This window comes from Leopardus geoffroyi, chromosome C1 (genome assembly GCF_018350155.1).
Source record: "Leopardus geoffroyi isolate Oge1 chromosome C1, O.geoffroyi_Oge1_pat1.0, whole genome shotgun sequence".
Lineage (NCBI taxonomy): Eukaryota > Metazoa > Chordata > Mammalia > Carnivora > Felidae > Leopardus > Leopardus geoffroyi.
This window is the reverse complement of record NC_059328.1, coordinates 212171298-212192449: the sequence shown is the minus strand read 5'-3', so window position 1 is coordinate 212192449 and position 21152 is coordinate 212171298. Positions and strand designations below refer to the sequence as shown.

Below are 21152 nucleotides of genomic sequence, written 5' to 3'. Positions count from 1 at the left end.
CGGAAGGTATATGTGACTGAACCCAGTTAGTCTGGCCGGCCGCTGGGGAGATCTACTTGTCTTGCAGGCCACTCAAGACAAGCCTCGTAAGTTCCCTCGCCTACTAAAATTGCCACTTGCCATTCTGGAGCGGCCTGACTCTTTCTTCCGGCTCTCTTTGTCCTCTGTGTACGGGGGCCAGTTTATGAACCAACTACGTCCAACAGAGATTCAAAGCGTGCGGATGAACTCCACCTCATAATGAGAGAAACAGGCAAGCCACAGTGCAAAGGGCTTTTGGGGTGTGGGCAAGGAGAGGGATGTTTGTGACCACTTTTGAAAATAATCTACCGCATTTCTGAGGCTGGGAACGGTATGAGGAAGTAAAGAATGACGACACACATCCTGGGTTTGCAAAGATGAGCTAGGAATATCTCCTTTTAAGGGAGGAAAAGGGTTATCTGCGCACCCCCATAAAAACCTGTCACTATGTAGGGACAAGAGCCAGAGGCTCCATCACTATAGGGAGGTTCAAATGGCTTTAATGAATTTTCAGACTTTTCTGTCTTATTCATCTACAGCTGTTTTGGTGATTTTGAAATAAAGTTAATGATACCAAAAGAATGGTTTGCTCTGCTGAACATAGAACCATAATACATTTTGCTGGCCATCTGACTGAATTAGAAATGTAAATGAGCTTCAATATGGTTGATCACTTTTGTTTGAGAAACTAAATCAAATAAGTGAAATCTACAAATATTCCAAATGGAAATGACTTAACCGCAGGAAACACGCACCACTTTGTGAGAATTTGATCATTTCAATGATAAAAAGGGGGCAGAAAAGTAACGAGATGAAAACTATTGTTTTCTGCACATCCACTATGTGTCAGGCACGTAGCAGCCCCACATGCCCTCACTCGTGGCTCCTAAAAACCTTAAGTAATATTATCACCCTTTTTTACAGATGAAAAATCTGAGGTTCAGCAGGCAAATAACCTGCAGAAAGTCATCACCTAGATAGTTTGAAGGCTGGGATTCGACCTGGGTCTCCCCATTGTCCTAGCTTCTTTCCAGCATTTATGGAGACTGCTACATATTTTATACAGGTATTCAAATTATGCACATTCTAACCTACTTTAAAAAAATCTATAATTATACCATAAGCATTTATTTTCCAGTTGCAACACAGCTGTATAATTATCCCTTTTAATAGCGGCGTAATATTTTAATCTATTTTTCATATTCTGGACCAGAATTTAGTTCACCTTTCTCCTGATGTGGATATTTAGGTTGCTTACCTCGGGGCTCAGAACCATGAACTAGATTAAAGACGGCTTACAAAATCTTCTAGGGATGATTGTGATTTTTTTTTTTTCTGGACCCAAACTCATGTTTATAAGTCAATCTTTTTGTTTTTCCGGTCGTTTTTCTTGAAATAGTATTTATTAAGATCATTATGGAGGATTATGCATGACATGAGGCACGTTTCTATGTACCTTGTTTTCTATGTACCTTATATTTCTACTCATTGCACCAAAACACCTTGCTTATTTCACGAATGGTGCCTTGCCCTGAACAGATCTGTTCGCATTGTAAAGCAGCTCGATCAGACTCAGCAGGAGGGCGAGGTTGTGGTCTTCCCAGAACGGAACCCGGAGAGATCAGAATGCACGTCCCAGCTCCAGCCAGTAGATGTCTCTATTTCATTCACCTTCTGTTGCAGGTTACTCCTGAATGGGAAGCCTCGGGAGCCAAACTGATGGGGGTGGGGGATTGTGCCGTCCCTTCTGCCACCTTCCAACAGCCCCCACCTACACACCCTCCCCCGCCCCGCCTCGGTCTCCTGGTTAGTGTCACAAAGGTAACTGAAACAGGAATGTCTGTGAAACACATTCTCTACCAAATCTGTTTGCAAAGTGAACTGGTAACTGAGAGCCATCTCTACAGAGAGGAAGCCTTTTCTCTTTAAATAGCACCACACGCTGAACTAAAAAGCTGTATTACTGAGTCATAACAATTAATTACACTCGGAGGTGAGAAGACAGGATTTAACGCTCTAATGCGATTTGAATTTAGGCCGGTATCTCATCCCGCTGCTATTTAAAACAAAATCACTTTTCCACGGAAGCATCTGCAACTGAGGAGGGTTTCAACGCTTGAGTCTGAAGACGTCGCTGGCAACCGAATATTCCCGTTTTAGCTTCCTGAGAGGTTTAATATGTACATTTGGATTTTCTAGATTTTCGTAATGAAGTGCATCTCTTTCTGCTTTGGGATTTGACAAAAGAGAACTAGGAGGCTGGGCAGGTCTATTATTCTCATCAGGAGTTTTCTAGGTGTGGGAGGTGTGCAGGAGGAGTTATTGGGAAACTAAAAATAGCATCTCAAAACAGACCACATGACCACGCGTCAGAGATGCATACCCACGGAGGGCTGATCACCTCAGCATAAGGGGTTTATTGGTAGGTCCCGGGCAAGTGGGAAGTGGCCGAGAGAGTAAGGCCTGGTGGTTTTCCGGCAGGGGCTGGAGGGTCCCGTGCTCATCTGGGGAGACAGAGACCAGCCCCTGAGAAGCATCTCTGTGGCTCTGCGAGAGCCTTCCAGGGCACCAAGGGTCTTGGGTGTGCCAGGGTAGGGGATGCCGACTCACAACTGCAGGGTCCTGAAGGAGCTGCTTGGAGCCTTGGTGAAGAACACCGGGTTGGCGGGGGGTGGGGGGGAGCCCTGCATCTGAAATCCTTACTGTGGGCTCTCCTCTGGGAGACTCTATAAATCTTGTGTTCCCCAAGCCTGGGGAGATCCACTAGGAGGATCCGATGAGCTGAGGGCTGCACTCCAGACCGCTCTGATATCTGGAAATCACACCCCACCTATGCGCGAGATAGCACAGATCCTTCTGGGCATGGGGTGTTAATTTTCATAGTGCCCTGGTTGCTCGGGACTCAGGCTGTGCACCTGTCCCAGTGCCCCATGGTATGTTGTCAGAACACTTCCCCTGCCAGCCTCCCTGCTCCCCAGACCCCGCCTCTCAGGAGGTCTGGGCCTCGAATACACCTTGCTGCTCTTACCCTCTCTGTTCCTGTCCCTCAGCATTTCCCACCGTGTTCTCTGCCCACGCTCTTCATCAGCCCTCCAGACTCAGCTCAGCTACCCCATCCTGCCAAGGTCCCCGTGCCCCCAGCCCCAGATGGTTGCTCTTTTCCCCAGGCATTGCACGGTCAGAGCACATCAAGGGGCTCTGAATTGAGAACTCCCGCCTGGAGTTCTCACCTGTGCGTGCACACGCTAAGCCACTCACTGGCTGTGTCACTTGGACGGTGACCTAAACCCTGCCAGCCTCATTTATTTAATCCATACGATGGGAATAGTAATACTTATCTTGCCTAGTTGTCAAGAGGATGGGAAGGGCCCGGCCTGCTGGGGAAAGGAGTTGTTTCAGGATGCAAACAGTAGCATGTGGGCCTCGAAGCCTGGGAGCCCACGGCGGCCAGGCTTTGGGTTCTCTGAGCCTCCCGCAGCGCCTGGCACATCTCTGGAGGGATGAAGAATGGGGGCCCCGTGCTACGCGCCTCACTGGATACGGCACCCCAGTCCTCTGCCCAGCGTCCCATCCCTCACTGTGTCCATTTTGGGGTCTTACTCCAGACATATCCAGGGTCCCACTCTAAAAAGAGCTCTCCTCTCCCCTTCTTCCCTCATAAGCCAGCCCTGTTTTATTTCTTCCCTACCATGCCTCACCACCTGACCCAGTACCCGTTCACCTATCCTCTTGGTCACGGACCGGCGTCCCAGCTAGACTGAAAGCTCAGGAGAGGAGGCACCTTTCTCCCGTCTTGGGTCCTGTGCCTCTAGATCCCCCCCAGAGCCCAGCATCAGCCTGGAACATAATAGCTGCTCAGTTAACTCCACTGGCAAGAATGAATGGAAAGTCTGTCGCGCCTCACAGCGCCAGGGCGAGTCCCAGGCGCTTCAAAGATCCCTGCCGAACCTAGCTTTTCGGGCCCTGCCCTCCCCAGCCAGTCTGTCCCCCTCTCCCAGACCCCGTCCCGCCCCCGCCCCCCGACCCCGGGGTCCCGCGGGGGGGGTGGGGGGGGCAGGGCGGCCGGCTCTGGCCTCCCCGCTCCGGCGGCGGGAACGGGCGGCCCCGGGGGTGCTGGCTCTCGGGCGGGCGCCGGCCCCGGGCATGCTCAGAGCGCGCAGGTCCGGGCGGCGGCGGCGACGGCGGCGGCGGCGGCGGCGGCGGGGGAGGAGGAGGGAGCGGTCGCCGCCGCCGCCGCCGCCGCCGCCGCCGCCGTGCGCTCGCGGGCCCGGGCGGAGCTGCGCAGTCCTCTCGCAGCTGCGCCAGGACAGCCGGCGCGCCGCCGTGCCCACAAGTTGCCGGCAGCGGAGCGCGGCGCCGCCTCCTCTGCTCGCGGCCCCCCTGCGCCCACCCCGCGGCGGCGGCCGGCTCCGGGACGAACGCCCCCGCGGACGCCGACCCCAGATGTAAAGCGGGGCCGCAGCCCCTCGCCCCCCGCCCCCCGCCCCCCACCCCCTGCCCCCGGCGCGATCGAGAGTCTCGCCGGCGTCTCCTCGGCCAAACCCCGGGCTGGAAGATGTGGCAGCCGGCCACCGAGCGCCTGCAGGTAAGGGGCGCCCGCACGGCCGGCCGGCCGGCCGGGGGCCAGCCTGGAGGAGGAGGTGCCCCGGGCCCGAGGAGCCCGAGGGGGGGCGCCTGCGCCCCCTTGGCGGGGATTTGCCCGGAGCGGTCGGTCGTGGAGGAGCAGGATGCTGTCAGCTTAGCCCGGCGCCGCCGGGCACCCGGCGGGGGCCAGACGGGGGGACGTTGACCAACGCATCGCTTCGGGCGTTACAACTTTTGGCTTCGGGTGTTTGTGTGCGTGTTGATATGTGGAAGCTTGCACTTTCTGACCAGCAATTTTAGATTGCATTCCGCGGGCACGATTTACTGATCTGGGGTTAGGGTTTTGGCATCCAGATTTTTTTTTTTTCCCTTCTTTTTTTTCTCTCCGGGAAAGACAGAACAAATGATTTGTGAAAACATCCATTTGCCAGTGTAATTTGGAAATATCAAACTTGCTTTGACTTGGCCATGGTATGCTTTTTATTTTATTTTATTTTATTTTATTTTATATTTCACTTTATTTTATATTTTATTTTATTTTCCTGTTTGTTGGTGCTCTCCTTTCATCTCCCCTGAACTTCAGCTCCCCCAGATATTTGAAAATCGAAAGTTAAGTTCAGCTAGGAATAGTTATGCCCTGGGTCATCCCATCAAAAGTTTTTCAGTGCTGTCCACTGAGATGGCAGACTGCCTTTAATTTGGATTCTGAAGCCAGGGTGACAGGAAGGGGGTCAAAATGAGAAGGAGGGATGTTTACAGAAAGGCGCTCATCCGGTGACACTTGGGACCCTGGAATTGCCCAGACTGCTAGGTTTGATGACTGCCTTTTGCTCGCAAATATTGCCAAGAGAGAGGGCGGTTACTCTGCCAGATAAAATCCACCGAAACCTGCACTTAAACTTTTGGCAGGCTGAGAGCCACATTGTTTCATAGTAAACTTTGAAGGAGTGTTTAAGTGGTAAAATACGGCGCCCTTGGAGGCTGAGCTAGTGGGAACACTTAGTATAGCTGAGGCCAGGAACCCTGGCTGGCTTGGGAGGTTTCTCAATGAAAATGTAAAGCTCCAAATGCAAAATGCAGACTGTCCCTTAGGTGCTGGGAGAGGCTAACCTTTGCCATGAGTTTTCATACTGAGGTTTAACCTGCAGAGGGCATTGCATTTAGCAGAAGCAGATGCCCCACAGCCTGTTTCCAAGCCTCCCCGGGTCTTTGGATTTGTGGGCAGTGGGTTCACATGAACAGAACCTGAGACATCAGGCCAGTTCCCCAGGGTCTCAAACAGACGAAACAAGAGAAGAGACCTTTAGTCTTGGACACAAGGTCGTAGGTGACCGGCCTCTAACCTCCTTGTCTTAATAAGAGGATATCAACATGGAGTCTGAGTGATTGACCAAAGGTAACGTAAATGTATTTCGGCTGTGACACCAGCTACCAGTTGTGCCATTTGAAGTCCCTGTCAGTTCAGGGCATGGCTTCTCTTCTGAAGGAAGGGGTGACCGAGGAGGATGGTGGGCTCCCCGTCCAGGTGATGAGGGTGGCTCTTTAGAAGTCCTTAGAGAGATAAGGCCAGACTTCCTTGAGGCAGCTTTTCTGGCCTGGTGTTCTGTACCTCTGCGAAGTTTGTGGATTTCGTCTCTTGGAGTTCTTTCTGCCGTCCTGTTTCGTTTAAGGTCTCCCTTGTGCTCCGGAGCACGTGACCCTGGGCAGGCGAGAGCTCTGGCTTGCATTCCGCATGGCGATCGTTCCTTTACTAGAAACGTCCTCCCCGGCTCTTGTGTGAAATTTACACCTGTGTGTTTGGCACGAGACTGGATTGTTACAGTTGGCTCTCGGAGTGCATTTATTTCATTTTAAAGTGTGCTGTCGAAAGAGCCCGAGGTTTGGGCTTTTGAAAGCCCAGGTAAACATGGCTTAGGCCTAAGATCAAATCACTGTTGGAAGGTACTTCCCGACACGAGTGAGGCTCAGCTTCATGCTCCCCAAGTTTAAATTAGTAAACAAGCCTGGTTCGCTTGTGAAGGTGCAGCTCAAGCCTTGTGATTACAGTAGCGAGCCAACTGGGGAAAAATCTTCCTATTTGTGGCTTCTTTCCAAATAGCAGCTCGGCTCTTTTTAAAAACACACAATTTGTATGTTTTTACTTTTTGCTTCTGGGGGAGGGGGTTGTTGAGGGTGAGGTGGTGAGTGAGCTGTGCGTAATAATATTTTATTTACATTCCCGGCGGTTATGTTGGTCACGGTCTCTGTTTGCTGTCTGGGGTTTTTTCTTCCCCTTGCTGCCCTCGAGGCACCACCGTATAGGAAGGTTGGTTGCTGATTCCTCAGCGAACGGGATGCTTTCTCTCGCCCTGATTCTGTGGCCGTGGAGACAGTGATGGATGTTGTGCTGGATGGGGCTCCCACTCCTGAATGAAGGCCAAGAGCCACCCTTCTCACACAAACCCTAACCTTCCCGTACAACCTCATTAATTTTTTTTCCTCATTAATTTTTAATGCAAGAATGCAATCTAGATGAGCTGGGGTGAAGAAAATCCTTAAAGGAAGCATTCCCAGAGCTCCCGAATAGGACTAAGGACGAGGGAGCCAATTTATTGTACAAGCACCTAGAAACAAAAGAGGCGAGGGGAGGGAAGAATGGCATTTGTTTCTAAATTGATTTTATGCGTTCCTACTAGGTGATGCCCATTCCAAGAGTCTGTGGCCCTGGCGGTGTGGCAGAACCTTGCTTAGGCCTGACCGTGACCTTCTAGCTAACGCGGGTCTGGCAGCCAGCCTTCTTGGTCAGAGCTGACATCTCTGACCAGGCTTGCTTATCACTATCGGTACTCGCTTGTTTGCCAAACAAAATGATGCCGATGTTTTCTGCTTTGGGGTGTAGCTGACTGACCCAAATCCAGTAACGGGGCGCAGGGACCTGTTGCCCCGAGCAGGGCTGAGCTGAGCTGGATAATTTCTCATTCAGTCACACACACCGCGGCAAGTTCGTTTGCTCCCCTGAATGTTAAAACTTCTGTTGCATCCCACTGGAGCCCCGGCTGGGAGTTTCTGCCATTAAAAATAGAGTAGGATCAAAAGGAATGTGAAGATTTCAATTGCCACCCCAACTTTTAAAGATGAATAAATATTAATTCTTCCCTTTTCACCTTCTCCACTGCACAGCGGACTCTTTTTCTTGGAGGGACTCGGGAGAGTTCTACGTTTTTAAAGGAGCAGATCTGAGACAGGCTCCTCTCAGAAAAGCAAAGGGGACTTTTAGGGCTAGGGTATTGGTTTTTTAAAAGAGATGAGATTACTTCCGGCCTTGATGTTTTACAACTTGCATGGGCTTCTGAGTTGCCTCAACTGTTGGGTGGGCCAGATCCCTTAGAAATGACAGACTCACGCAGGCAGGAGTACAGACACGTTTAGCCACAGGCAGGTGTGTTTTCCCAGAGCATATGTCTCCAGTGAGCTACCAGATACATTTCTCTGCAGGCCAGGAGAGGAGGAGAGCAGGAGAAAGACGAATGGAGACGGAGCTCGAAACAAAGGAGGCCAACAGATCCTTGCCTGTGGTGGAGTTATTACAAGGACAGAGTGGAATGTGATAGTAGGAATGTTTGAGAAGCAAGTTCCGGCAAATTCTAAGTGTGGAGTCTGTGCGACTGTCTTCTCGTGAGGCGATCCATTAGGGTTCCAGTTTCCTCATTTGCCTGTCTTCCCTGAGACTGAAATTTCTCCATGGCAGACCCAGGAAATACGGAACTCCTGTCCGTAAAGCTCACTCTTGGCTTCTCAGCCTGGATCATTTTCTTCCTCTCACTGCTTTCCTTTTTACTCTCATTTTGTCCAACGGCTGAGCATTAGCGCCTTTAAAGCAGGGTGAAATGAGGAAGGATCGGAAGAAAACCAGATCCTGCCCTCTTTTCGTTGCCGGTTAAACTTTGGGCTGGCAGAGAGGTTCATGTAAATAGAGCTTAAGTTTTATTGGAGGTAAAACTTGGCAGATTTTAGGAGGTAAGATTATGTTGCCCTTTCTCTGCCTTGCCTTATCTGATAGATTTCACCTTCACTTGGACTGTAGATTGTTCTAGACTTATTTCTCTACTTCTCTCTTTTCATCACTTCTCAGTGATGGAAGAACTGTCTAGAACGTCAGCTGGAGAGCGTTAGGCCCAGGCCCGCCAGGCGGAGAGCAAACTTTGGCAAATATGACACTTTTCCGGGCAGACCACATTGACGAAAGATACACAGAGCAAGGAAGGAACTGGCAATGGCTCGTTTTTATGGAGCACGTGTTGTGCGTGTGGCACGGGGCTGGGGGTTTTATTTGAATCATCTGCTTCATTTGCCTTCCATAGCCACTTTTATCCCCATTTTATAGTTAAAAAACCGAAATCCAAAGAGGTTAAACGACTTGGTCAGGGAAGGGTGGCTAGAAACGAGCTGAGCTGAATTCCAACCAGGTGGTTTGGCTTCAGAGCATGCTTCTTAACCACTTTTCTGTGGTACGAATGGATAAGACAAAGTAGGATGCTTTATTTTATTTTTGTGAATGCTTATTTATTTTTGAGAGAGAGAGAAAGAGCGCGAGCTGGGGAGGGCCAGACAGGGAGACACAGAATCCCGAAGCAGGCTCCAGGCTCTGAGCTGTCAGCGCAGAGCCCAAAGCGGGGCTCGAACCCACGAACTGCGAGATCATGACCCGAGCCGAAGTCGGACGCTTAACCGACTGCGCCACCCAGCAGTTTGCTTTAGATGTGCTGGTGCTGTTGTCTATTAATAAATGGAATTGCAACAGTGGCGGGGTGAGTGGCTCAGAGAGGCTGCTTTCATATCTCTTGCGGTGGCCTGGGCTGACCAGGGCTCCCCTCATTTGGTGGCCCTCATCTTGGGGGAAGTAAGCTGTTATGTCGTACTTGAGCCGAGATGCCCAGGTGCCATTTAGAAGTCTCTTCAACTGGAACACAGGGCATTTATCTACACTGGAGACCTTGAGAGCTGGTCACCCAGCCTGATCTTGTCTGAAGTCCTTCCACGTTTAGACCAAAAATGGGGGGAAGGGAGGAAGGAGGTTGGGGAGTTCGGGAGCATTTTCTTGGAAATAAGGGATAGCTGCTCTTAGCGAGGCACGGGTTTCTCACCAAGTTGGTTCTAGATTTTGCGATTCTTTTCACCCCTCTTAGATGAGTTGAGTACAAAGCGTTGGGCTTCATTGTTTTTAAGGAAACATTGGAGTTGTTAATCTGAGGTCTTTTAGGAGCAGAATGTTAGCTTTACATCATTGGGTCTTTCTCTGGGTTTGTCAACAAACTGTCCCCCAAGTGACTTGCAAAATGTCAGCCCTGGAAAAAACTCTCTGCCCCCTGGTTACCCATTGCCTAATTGGGCTGTTTCTTGTTGACTGTACTGGGTTATCTGGGGCTGTTAGGCAACTTGCGCGTTTTGTTTGATGTTCCAGATTGGCTCTCTCCTCCCCGCTCCCTTTACACTGACTCCATCCTACTATGTGAATTAGTCCTGTAGATTGGATCCTGGAAGAGTCCATCCCGGACGGCCCCAAGGCGACTGGGGATCAGGCTGCCTTCCACGGGGCTTTCCAAAATAGCAAATAGCGGCAATTCAGGGAGTCGTTAGTGGTCAGCAAATAAAACTAGTCCAGCAACACTCAGTGACACCACAGTGTGCTTCACTCGGCCCCCTTGGGCACAGATCTGAACGCAGGCTTTGTTGAAGTAGGGCAAGAAGAAATAGATGAGGTCTTTGTCCAAAGACCTCCTTGGAGTCCAGTGGAATTAGTTGCTATCATTTTATGTTAAAAAAGAGTTTTGATCCCAGTTTAGCTGCCAACCAGTGACACAGCATCAGAGTATTCACTAAGTCCGAACCCTCAGGCCAAGAACTGGAAAAGGACGGTCTCAGGAATAAGGCACAGACTTGTTTCGCGACCTTGGGCCTATTTCGGTGCTTCCAGAGTCTCATGAAGCTGGCTCACCTAGTGCTTGTGTCACTGGGGTCCCTCACCTTGTTGAGGTCATCTTCCCCATGTCTGATGGCCCAGATCTCCTTCTTCTCCCCTCAGCTGTTGCCGCTGAAGTCTTATTTTGATAAGGGAGATTCCAATAGCGAGAAAAACACCACCTCCCTCTGCTTGTTGAAGCTTATACACTAGTTGAGTCTTTTTTGTCAGGGTGAGCCCTATATCCAGTGACTGGTGTCCTTACAAGGAGAGATTTGAAGGCACAGAGGAGGCATAGGAGAGAAAGCTGTGTGAAGACGGGCGGAGAATGGAGTTCTGCTGTCACAAGCCAAGGATTGCTAAGGATTCTGGCAGCCATCAAAAGCTAGAAGAATCAAGACTGTGTTCTTAGAACCTTTGCAGGAACCGTGACCCTGCCGCCATCTTGATTTGGGACTTCCAGCCTCCAGAAGCGTGAGAGAGTACATTTCTATTGTCTTAAGGCCCCCAATCTATAGTAATTTGTTATAGCAGCCATCATAAACTAATACAGTGATAACACCGTGTTGCTCTTGACCATGTTCTCTGTATTTCTGAAAAAGTCTAGGGATGCCCGACTCTCATAAACTGGGACGAAATGAATGTGTCTATATAGCATGCTCTTTTTATACCGAGTGTGTGACTTTATTTGCGGTGGATTCAAAGAAAATGAAAACAGACGTTATAAAACAACGAAATTACTGCTTCTTCCTCCCTCGTCTGCTTCTGGTCAACATCCTAGGAAAGGTGGCAAAGGGGGGCTGTGTTGCTAAAGGGAGCACCTCTGGAAAATACAGTAAATGTGCTTCAAGAGGTAGTTAACGTTGGTCATTACAATTATGGGATGTGAAAAGTAGTTGCTTTTAGGCGGATCTCAGCGGTACTTTTCCAGGCAGGCGGAGACCAAGGGAAGGCTGGGGTTTTATGCTCAAAACAGTCCAGATCGTCAGAGTGTCTGCAGGGTCTCCAACAGGGACAAGTGTGGGTTGACTTTAGAGCCCCTCCGTCCGTGGCAGCCTCAGATTATTGTCTGGTTGATTGTTTGCATCCGGTTAGACATTGTGGTTTGTTTTCGCTTTTCACTTGGTAATTGTAAACATTATTAAAAAAAAAAAAAACAAAACGAACCTATTTCGATTGCGGAGCTCACTTTTAAGACAAAAAGTTGAGCGTCATGAGGAGTCATCATGCTTGCTTTCCTGGGCTGGCTCCTCTTTATTTTATTTTATTAAAGAAAAAGTTTTTTTTTTTTTTTCTTAAGTTTATTTATATTGAGAGAGGGGGAGAGAGAGAAAGAGAGCAAGGGAGGGACAGAGAGAGAGGCAGGGAGAGAACCGCAAACAGGCTCTATGCCACCGGCACAGAGCCCGATGCAGGGCTCGAACTCACAAACTGTGAGATCGTGACCTGAGACGGAACTAAAAATAAGACACTTGACCGACTGAGCCGCCCAGGCGCTCCTGGCTCTTCTTTTCGATGCAGCAGCTATGGCAGCAGAGACACTTGCAAGCCCGCCGAGGGCAAGGAGCCTGGGTTAGAGCCTCTCCAGTTTTAAAATGCTGTTTTCCCTTTCATTCTGTTCCTCAGGAAGGAGTGAATACTGCACGTGGGGAAGGGAGGGGAGAGGAGAGCTGCCGCTGAGAAAGAGCCTCCTTCGTTGTCATCCTGAGAATAGTCCCACCAGTCTTGATCCCTTGTCCTGGTCCCTTGGAGACCCCATCCCTGCCTCACAGCTTCTTTGTTAATTGTGGGTCTGAGGATAAACACACAGCTTCCGCGGGCTCGGGTGCCTTTCCATCAGGAACCGGCTGGCACTTCCCAGGTGTGTGTGACACCCCCGTGTACAAGCCACCCATGATGTGGGATAACGGAGACAGCCGTCCACACTCTGAGTCTCCTGTAGATATTCCCTGGGAACCGAGCTGCGGGCTGGGGGGCCACGGTGCCGACAGGTGGCTCTTCTGCGTTGGGCCTGAAATTCTTGGTAGCCTAGTGCCTTAGTTTCCTAGCGCTGCCACAAGCTGGGCGTCCTAAGCAGCAGGCATTTGTTGTTGTCTCACCCATCTGGAGGCTGGGGGTCTAAAATCAAGGGGTCGGCAGGTTTGGCTTCTTCCGAGGTGGAGAATCTGTTCCATGCCTCCCTCCTAGCTTCTGGTGGTTTTCTGGAAATCTTAGATGTCCCTTGGCTTGCTGGCAGGATCCCCAGGTTGCACCTGGCGTTCTCCCTGTGTGTGTCCCTGTACCTAAATTTCTGCTTTGCAGAAGGGCGCCAGCCACGTTAGATCAGGGGCCCGCCCTTCTCTGGTCCAGCTCATCTTAACCAATTACATCTGCAATGCCTGTTTCTAAGGTCACATTCTGAGGCGTGGGGGCTTAGGATTGCAGCATACGAATCTTTGGAGAGGCACGATTCAGCCCATAACACCTACTCTCGAATTTTCTTTTGAGTATCCTCCGTGCACCAATATATTTCTCCCTGCTTGAACCAACCATGGGGGTGGGCGGGGGGGTGGGGAAGCAATGAGAATTTTTTTCCAGATGGTGGTGCAGATGTGAAATGGAGTAGCATACCTGCTATACGTCATGGCTACTGTTTTATATTAGGTTTGACTAAAAAATTACAAAACAATATCTGCTTAGGGTAACAGGGTAACAAATCAGACAGCTTAGAAATGTGTTAAGTTAATAAGCTTGTCCGTTTCTCTGTTCCCAAGTCTATCCGTGAAGGAAACTCATGTAACCTGTCTGGTAATGATTTTTCCACAACTTTGTCCAGGTTTTTGCAAAAATATACAAATGAATAGGTGCATATTTAGGTCTTTCTCATGTATTTCAGTAATATATATATATATATATATGTATATATATATATATATGGCTTTATATATGTATATTATTGAAATATATTTGTGGTTTTATATATATTATTGAAATCATGCATATTCAGGTCTTTTCATGTATTTCAGTTATATATATATTTGTGGTTTTATATATGTATATTATTGAAATATATTTGTGGTTTTATATATATATAAACATATATATAAATATATATATTTATATATATATTATTGAAATACATGCATATTTAGGTCTTTTCATGTATTTCAATAATATATATATTTGTTTATATAATAAAAATAATAATGATATATATTTGTGTGTGTGTGTGTGTGTGTATATATATATATATATATATATATGTATATATAAATATAAAACCATGAATGTTGTTTGCTTTACGAACCATCCATGGTTCTGCTTTCCATGGTTTCAGTTACTTGCAGGCTGGCAACTACAGTCCAGAAACACACGATCCTTCTCCTGACAGATCATTAGAAGGTCAGTAGTTGCCCAAGGTTACATGACAATGCTGACATCATTTGCCTTATTACAAGAAGAAGGATGAGTACAGGATAATAAGGTATTTTTAGAGACAGAGAGAGACCACATTCCCTTAACTTCAGTGACAGTATATTGCGATAATTGTTCTATTTTACTATCGGTGATTGTTGTTCGTCTCTTACTGTGCCTAACTTACAAGTTAAAATTTGTCCTGGGTATGTATGCGTGGGAAAAAACATAGCATATAGGGGGTTTCGTACTCTCTGCGGTTTCCGACATCCACTGGGGGTCTTGGAACATATTCCCTATGGATGTTGGGGGGGGTTACTGTACATGTAGGTCCAACTCATTCTTTTTAAGTATCTGCATAGAATTTGTGGTACAGTTGGGACCACAGGTGGTTCCGTCCTCTCTCTGTCAGGGCTTGTCCGGGGGCGTGTCCATCTTCTTTCCTTGTTCTCGTGTAGGCAGTACTGTTTTAACTCTCTGGGCACATCCTTACATACGTGTGCGTCTATTTCTTTAGACCGGACCGGCGGCATTGGATGTGTGCAACTTTTATGTTTTAGCGGCTGTTAACGAAGGCCTTTTTTGAGAATTCTGCTTTTGGATCAGAAGTGTGTGCTATCCTGGTAAAGGTGCAAAGTTTGCCGGAGAAAGGATAGTCTTTTCAACAAATGATGCTAGGGCAATTGGATATCTGCGTACAACCCCCCAACTTTGATCCTGACATCATACATCTGGTGTATAGAAACTCACAGTTCATCACAGGCCTAAATGCAAAGCCTTAAAACTGGGAAGCTTGCAGACAAAGGCAGTAGATCTTTGTAACTTTTTACGCATCAGTATAAACATTCCTAAAATCAAGGTAATGAATGGTCCATCACAGCCCGAAGTTTCTTTGGACTGGGCAAAGATTTCTTAGAACAATAGCAAAAAAGTGATCCATAAGAGGAAAATTTGATTACATTGGACTTCATCAAAATAAAACCTTTTGCTCTTTAAGCAATAAAGACAAGAGAATGACTAGATGAGACACAGAGTGGGAGAAAATACTTGCAAATCTGTGGGAAAGGACTTGTGTCCGGGATATCAAGATAGTGGATAAGATGATAAACACCCCAATTAAAAAAAAAAAAAAAGCAAACGATGTGAACAAAGAAGTCGTATGGGCAGGAAATAAGCACAGGAAGCTGTTGAACATCATTAATCATCAAGAAAATGCAAATTAAAACCACTGTGAGATATCACTACCTACCTATAGCATAGCTAAAAGTAAAGAGGGGCGCCTGGGTGGCTCAGTAGGTTAAGCGTCCGACTTCAGCTCAGGTCACGATCTCATGGTCCGGGAGTGCGAGCCCCACATCGGGCTCTGGGCTGATGGCTCAGAGCCTGGAGCCTGCTTCCGATTCTGTGTCTCCCTCTCTCTCTGCTCCTCCCGCATTCATGCTCTGTCTCTCTCTGTCTCAAAAGTAAATAAACGTTAAAAAAAATTTAAAAAACAAATAAAAGTAAAGAGACTTCAAGCATACCTTGTGTTGGTGAGGATGTGGATGAACTGGAGTGCTTAGTCCTGGTGGGGATGGAAAGTGATGGAAAGCACATTAGCGGATCTGAGAATCGGATGGGGGGACAGATTTTGAAAAGGCTTGAACAAGGGGTTGGGAGTGATGGATGTGTTCAACATCTTGATTATGGTGATAGTTTCATGGGCTTCTACATAGGTCAGGACTTTGGAAATTACGCAGTGTATTACATGTTGACTATCCCTATAGGAAGGTGTCTGGGGCACCTGGGTGGCTCAGTTGGTTAAGCTTCCGACTTCGGCTCAGGTCATGATCTCACAGTTTGTGAGTTCGAGCCCCGTGTCGGGCTCTGTGCTGACAGCTTGGAGCCTGGAGCCTGCTTCAGACTTTCTCTCCCCCTCTCTCTGCCCCTTCCCCACTCACCCTGTGTCTCTCTCTCAAAAATACATAAACATTAAAAAAATAAAAAAAAAAAGAAAGGTGTTCAAACAAGGGTATACGAAGTAGTCATTGTATGGCAGGCACGTGCTAGGTGTTGGGGAAACTAACAATACACGGTTTCTGCCCTCACTTCTGTCAGTTCTCTGTAGCCTTCACATCCTTTTAACTGGCATGTAAATAACAAACTGTATTTTTCTTAGAGTTCCATTCGCTCCTTTAAATACGTTCCTTTATTGAGTCCTCGAGATGGCATGTTTCATCCATCTCTGTTTGCCTAAGGATCCCAAGTTGTAACTAATAGTTGAACAAGAGAAGAAATCCCACCCAAAGGGTAGATGGTTCAGGTTGGTGCCTTGGTGTTCCATCCATCATTCAGGATGGCTCTTTCTTGTTGTTGCTCTTGGTGGTGTTTCTTGCTTCTTTCCAGCCTTCCCAGAGGGGCTCAGTCCTCAGAGGCCTTTTTTGTCCTATGTGCCAACACCTGGCTCCGACCCTAGTGGCCAGTAGACTCGGGATTGTGCTGTTGAATGGGTACATTTTGTGGGTTGTGGCTCCATGACTGGATGGGCCACCTTCTTGAGATAGAAAACAGAACACATCACGCAAAACCATGGGTGGGTCTTGTTTCCAGTTTACAGATGTGATGTGCCTAGCAGATGTAGGGTCGAGATTTCTTATGGAATAATTCTTTTTCTCATGAGTATGGCAACTCAGAAATTTACACAGCACGTAGCAACTTCACCCATGGCCACTGAACTTTAGAATGCTATTGAGAAGCATTCACAAAAATAATCTTAATCTAGTTTACAAACATTTTTTTTTTCTTTTCAAGGAGGCAAACTTAAGGCACTTGCCTCGATACCTTTTATTTATTTATTTTTTCATTTTATTTGTTTGAGAGAAAGAGAGATAGTGCTCGTGTGAGAGCGAGGGAGGGGCAGAGAGAGAAGGAGAGAGAGAATCCCGGGCATGCTCCACACTGTCAACGCAGAGCCTGACACGGGGCTCGATCCCACAAACCATGAGATCGTGACCTGGGCTAAAATCAAGAGTCAGACGCTTGACTGACTGAGCCACTCAGGCGCCCCAAGACCGTGGGGTTTTTAATCAGGCACGCGTGGAAATAAATCTTGGCTGCCTCACTTATTAGAGGTTACTTCCAAGGCCTCTGATCTGTATCCTCAACTTCAAAATGGGGGTGATGACATTTAGCTCTTGACTCTTCATTGAGGTATGGAATACGCAAGCTTAGCATGGTAACTGGCACGTTAATGGGAGTCAGTAAATACGAGTTTCTTCCCCTCCTTTAGTTTCCATAGCCGCAGAGCATTTTAGGGCTAGATGGATAATAGAGTTTTGGTGTTTCTCAAAGTGTGTTCCATGGAGCATGAGTTTATTTAGTGAGTCTTGCCACGAAGGGTTCAGTTGGGGGAAGCGGTGGGTGACAGAAAGTGAGTCTGGTTTGCTGCAGGATGACTTTTAACCTTTCAGGTGCCGGTGCCCCGTGAATTTCCACGTGAGGGGGGAAGGGAAGCCAGCCCTTCGTGAAGGAACATCCCGCAGCCCAGAGCACTTCCGTAAAGAACTTGATCTCCTTTAAGTTGACAAACCGGGGGCCTCAGGCTTGGCTGTCGCTTCCCAAAATGTTTCCTTTGGAACCTTCTGTGTATATAAACACTTTACAAATTAGTTTCCAGGATTGAAAAATTAGAGGAATTTATAAGGAAATCTGGACTTTCTGATGCTCTTGGAAAGTGGGAGGTTCAAACCACAGTGGGTTCTGATATGGTGACCAGCGGCCAGCGCTGCTCCACGTGGACGGGAGGTGGCTTCTCGCTTGTCCCAGGCCTTAAAGAGCAGGCATCACTAAGTCATGTAAGCTGATGGGCCTGTGGGCACTTGGGCTGGGGACCCTGCTCCTTCATTTGGCTGGTGGGAAATCTAAATCCAAAGTTCATAGAGTCCTTGGAACCAGGAAAAGATTCTCGGTCCTCTGACTTTTAAAGACTAATGTGCTAGAAAATTTTGTGACCGCAGTTATTTGCTTAGCATCCTCCATTGTTCTGCCAGCACAACTCAGGGAGCCCACCTTCAGGTGCCAGTTCTCCTCCCCTCTTTCCCCGGAGCGGTGTGCCGGCGTCTTCGCGATGGGAGGGGGGACGCACCGTTGCCCCTTCTCTCCAGGGCACAGAGAAGCACGGGAACCGGAAGTGTCCTTGCCCATGGCCTCTGCTGATCTTGAACATGGGGGGGAGGGCGTCCAGGCAGAAGTGGGGGGCGTCTCTACCTCTTCACCAAACCCAGGTCACCGTTTCCTGCGTTTCCCATGTCAGGCAAGTGGAAACTTCTCATTGGTACGGTATTGGCTCATTTTGGGCATTTTTACTGCCAAACATTGGAACAGATCGCTTCCCAAAAGGGGGGAATTTAGAGGAAGGAGAATGGTTTTTCACTTAATGGCTTTTAACATTTTCCTCACAGGTTATTGGCCTCTGAAGAACCGTTCAGATGCTATTTCAGGAAACCCAACGTGAAAGACGTCTTTAATGGTGATAGCACCTTGATATTTAAGAATTCCTGTTACCACCAAAAGAAGGAAAAAACACACAAAAAAACCCCAAACCCAAAACAAAAAACCCAAACACCCCCAAACCACTCAAAATCACACTGTAGATGTTTTCTGATCCTCTTGGGAAGATCAGAGATTCTGATTTTCCTTACCTTCCCAGATATTCTGCTGTTCCCCTTAGCTCTGCCCATTCCTGCAGAATTATGAGATCCTGATGATGTTTAGCATCAAAAGTACATGGAATTAACCAGAAAGTGGCTTTACCTATAAACTGGTGGATTAGACCTCTCACGCTCAACCAATCTCCTTGGTTCGTGATGGCATAAATGCTGTGTATGTCCCTGTTTCTCTGTCTAGTTACTCATTCCTCTGTCTGGTTAGGTTTGAGACAGTTCCCTGTTGTTCCTTGATAACTATTCTGAAAATTATCCTACATTATAATCAGACTCAAGAGTAGGGTTATTATTTATCTATCCAGCCTTCTAGCTGATCAAATTTGATATTTTTTGCCACAGCCACTTTTAAAACCAGTAATTCATCTGAAATAGTTTCTGCTGCCTGAAGTTAACTCTGCACTAGCAAGAAAGGAAAGAGATGATGCTGGCTGCAGAACAGAAAACCCCTGGCCAATCTAAAAGCTCAGCAAATACAATTATGTATTAGATTCTTATGCGGTTCTGAAAGGATTAGTTTTTGGTTCGTAAAGAAAGAAATCTAAATGCTTTTGAAGTAGTTTTCAGTAAAAGCTCGAAACACCGCTCGTGCATTCAAACAAGGTTGAACTAAAACCCCACAAATAACAATCAAATAATGAAGGGTTTAGTTGTACCTGAAAACCTAGGATAGCTACTGTAACTGAGCCTGAAACTTTCAGCTCTGAGCTTCCTGGCAGCCTAAGTAAGAAGAGGAACATGATGAATTACTTAGCCCTCATTATCTAATAGAAGAATGTCCATCAGCTCATCTGGAGCCCCAAGTGTTTTCCTAAATTGAAGACCCTAGAGATTACCATGGGGTTCTTGTTTAAAAAAATTTACTTATTTTAGAGAGAAAGAGACAGCGAGAGAGCAAGCTAGAGAGAAGGGCAGAGGGAGAGAGAGAGAGAAAGGCACGGCTCAATCCTACAACTCTAGGATCATGACCTGAGCCCAAAATCAAGAATTGGATGCTCAACTGACTGAGCCACCCAGGTGCCCCACTGTGGGGTTCTCTGTATGGAACATTTGCAACAGACTCTTGGGTGATAATATTAATTGTAGGTTTTGACAAAGTTGCCTCTAAAAGTCGAAAAAATAAACAGTTTAGTAGGGATGCTAAGACGGTTTATGTAGCGGTTGAAGTGGACATCTGTGAGTTTTTTCTGACCAGCTTCATTTCCCATCCTCTGGTAACAGCACCCTGATCACGTTTTCGGGAATTCTTCTCCCTGTCCTGTGGGCAGGGGACTGTCAGTGTGTCGCCTTCTCGCTGTGGCATCCACGTGTCCCCCTAGTATCTAAGTTAATAAGACACTTTCTCCCTAAAGTTGGGATCCTGAGCAGGGTGGCAAAAGGCTGAAAGTCACCAGAACTGATTATTTTGAGTGCTGAGACCTGCAGTCCTGCTGCATAGACCCCAGGAGCTGCTGCTGCTTTTTTTTTTTTTTTAATTTTTTTAACATTTATTTATTTTTGAGACAGAGAGAGAGCACGAACAGGGGAGGGTCAGAGAAAGAGGGAGACACAGAATCTGAAACAGGCTCCAGGCTCTGAGCCGTCAGCACAGAGCCCGACGCGGGGCTCGGACTCACGGACCGCGAGATCATGACCTGAGCCGAAGTCGGACGCTCAACCGACTGAGCCACCCAGGCGCCCCAGCCCCAGGAGCTTCTCGATCCCCACCCTTTCTGAGCTTGGTCCTTCCTTCCTCCTTTCAATTTGATGTCACTCCGATAGTTTGTTTTTTTCTTCTCACGGGAGCTGGAGTTGTTGTCTCCTGCTTGCAACCACAAACTCCGATTGCTACACAGGAAGAATTTTCCTTGAACCCTCTGATGCTCAGCCTTCAAATTTTGTGTGACAACACGCGTGGTGTGGAACAGAGCTCGTGGGCAGAGAAAAGCGAGGCAGCCAGGCTGGAAGGGTCTCCGGGATACGGACCTGAGGGTCATGGCCGCGCACATGTCCTTCCTTATGGGAACACTTCCCTCATCCAGTGTGTGGTTGCTCCACTGGGAGACGAAGAAAGGGTGCGAACATCTTTCCCCCTGGAATTTTTTGTGCATACAGCCTTACATTCCTGAACGAAAAGAATCCTCATTATCCCACAGCCCTGGCCTGCAGCTTTCATGCTCTGGCCCCATCGCCGGAGAATGATTTTTGTCCTCGTTGTTTATCACGGTGTAGTCCTGCTGTTGGCATCTGCTGTAAATCTTCAGGTTTTTGTAACTTGGATGCCGCTCTCACCTTTCTGCCAAATCTCTGTACTGAAAAAGTGGCCTATCATTTTAAGTAATGATGCTTTTACTACATCCAACACAAATAAAGTAATTTTGGTACACGTTATAAAATGAATCCCCTCTTGTCTCCGGGTCTGGGGTAGAAACGGTATCAGGGATGCATACAGCCGTTTGGGCCAAAATAGCCAAAAAGACACAGTCCCAGGCTGTCTGAGTCTTAGTTCTCGAGAAATATCTGTAGTTGTTGGTTAA

General features: G+C 47.7%; 1 protein-coding gene across 5 annotated transcripts in view; it reads left to right on the top strand.

Annotated features, from left to right (window-relative positions):
- The first annotated feature begins 3885 nt into the window (after positions 1 to 3885).
- Positions 3886 to 21152, top strand: part of PID1 (phosphotyrosine interaction domain containing 1) — a 231459-nt gene continuing 214192 nt past the window's right edge. Inside the window, exons 1-2 of one of the 5 annotated variants that reach the window (XM_045481575.1) lie at positions 3886 to 4606; positions 8080 to 15107. In XM_045481575.1, coding sequence (XP_045337531.1) covers positions 3903 to 4606; positions 8080 to 8263 — 888 coding nt within the window. In that variant the 5' untranslated portion in view covers positions 3886 to 3902 and the 3' untranslated portion in view covers positions 8264 to 15107. Of the gene's footprint in view, positions 4607 to 4778; positions 4802 to 8079; positions 15108 to 21152 lie in introns of those variants that run through there. The other 4 variants (XR_006713212.1, XM_045481577.1, XM_045481581.1 and 1 more) reach the window with 4 other exon arrangements.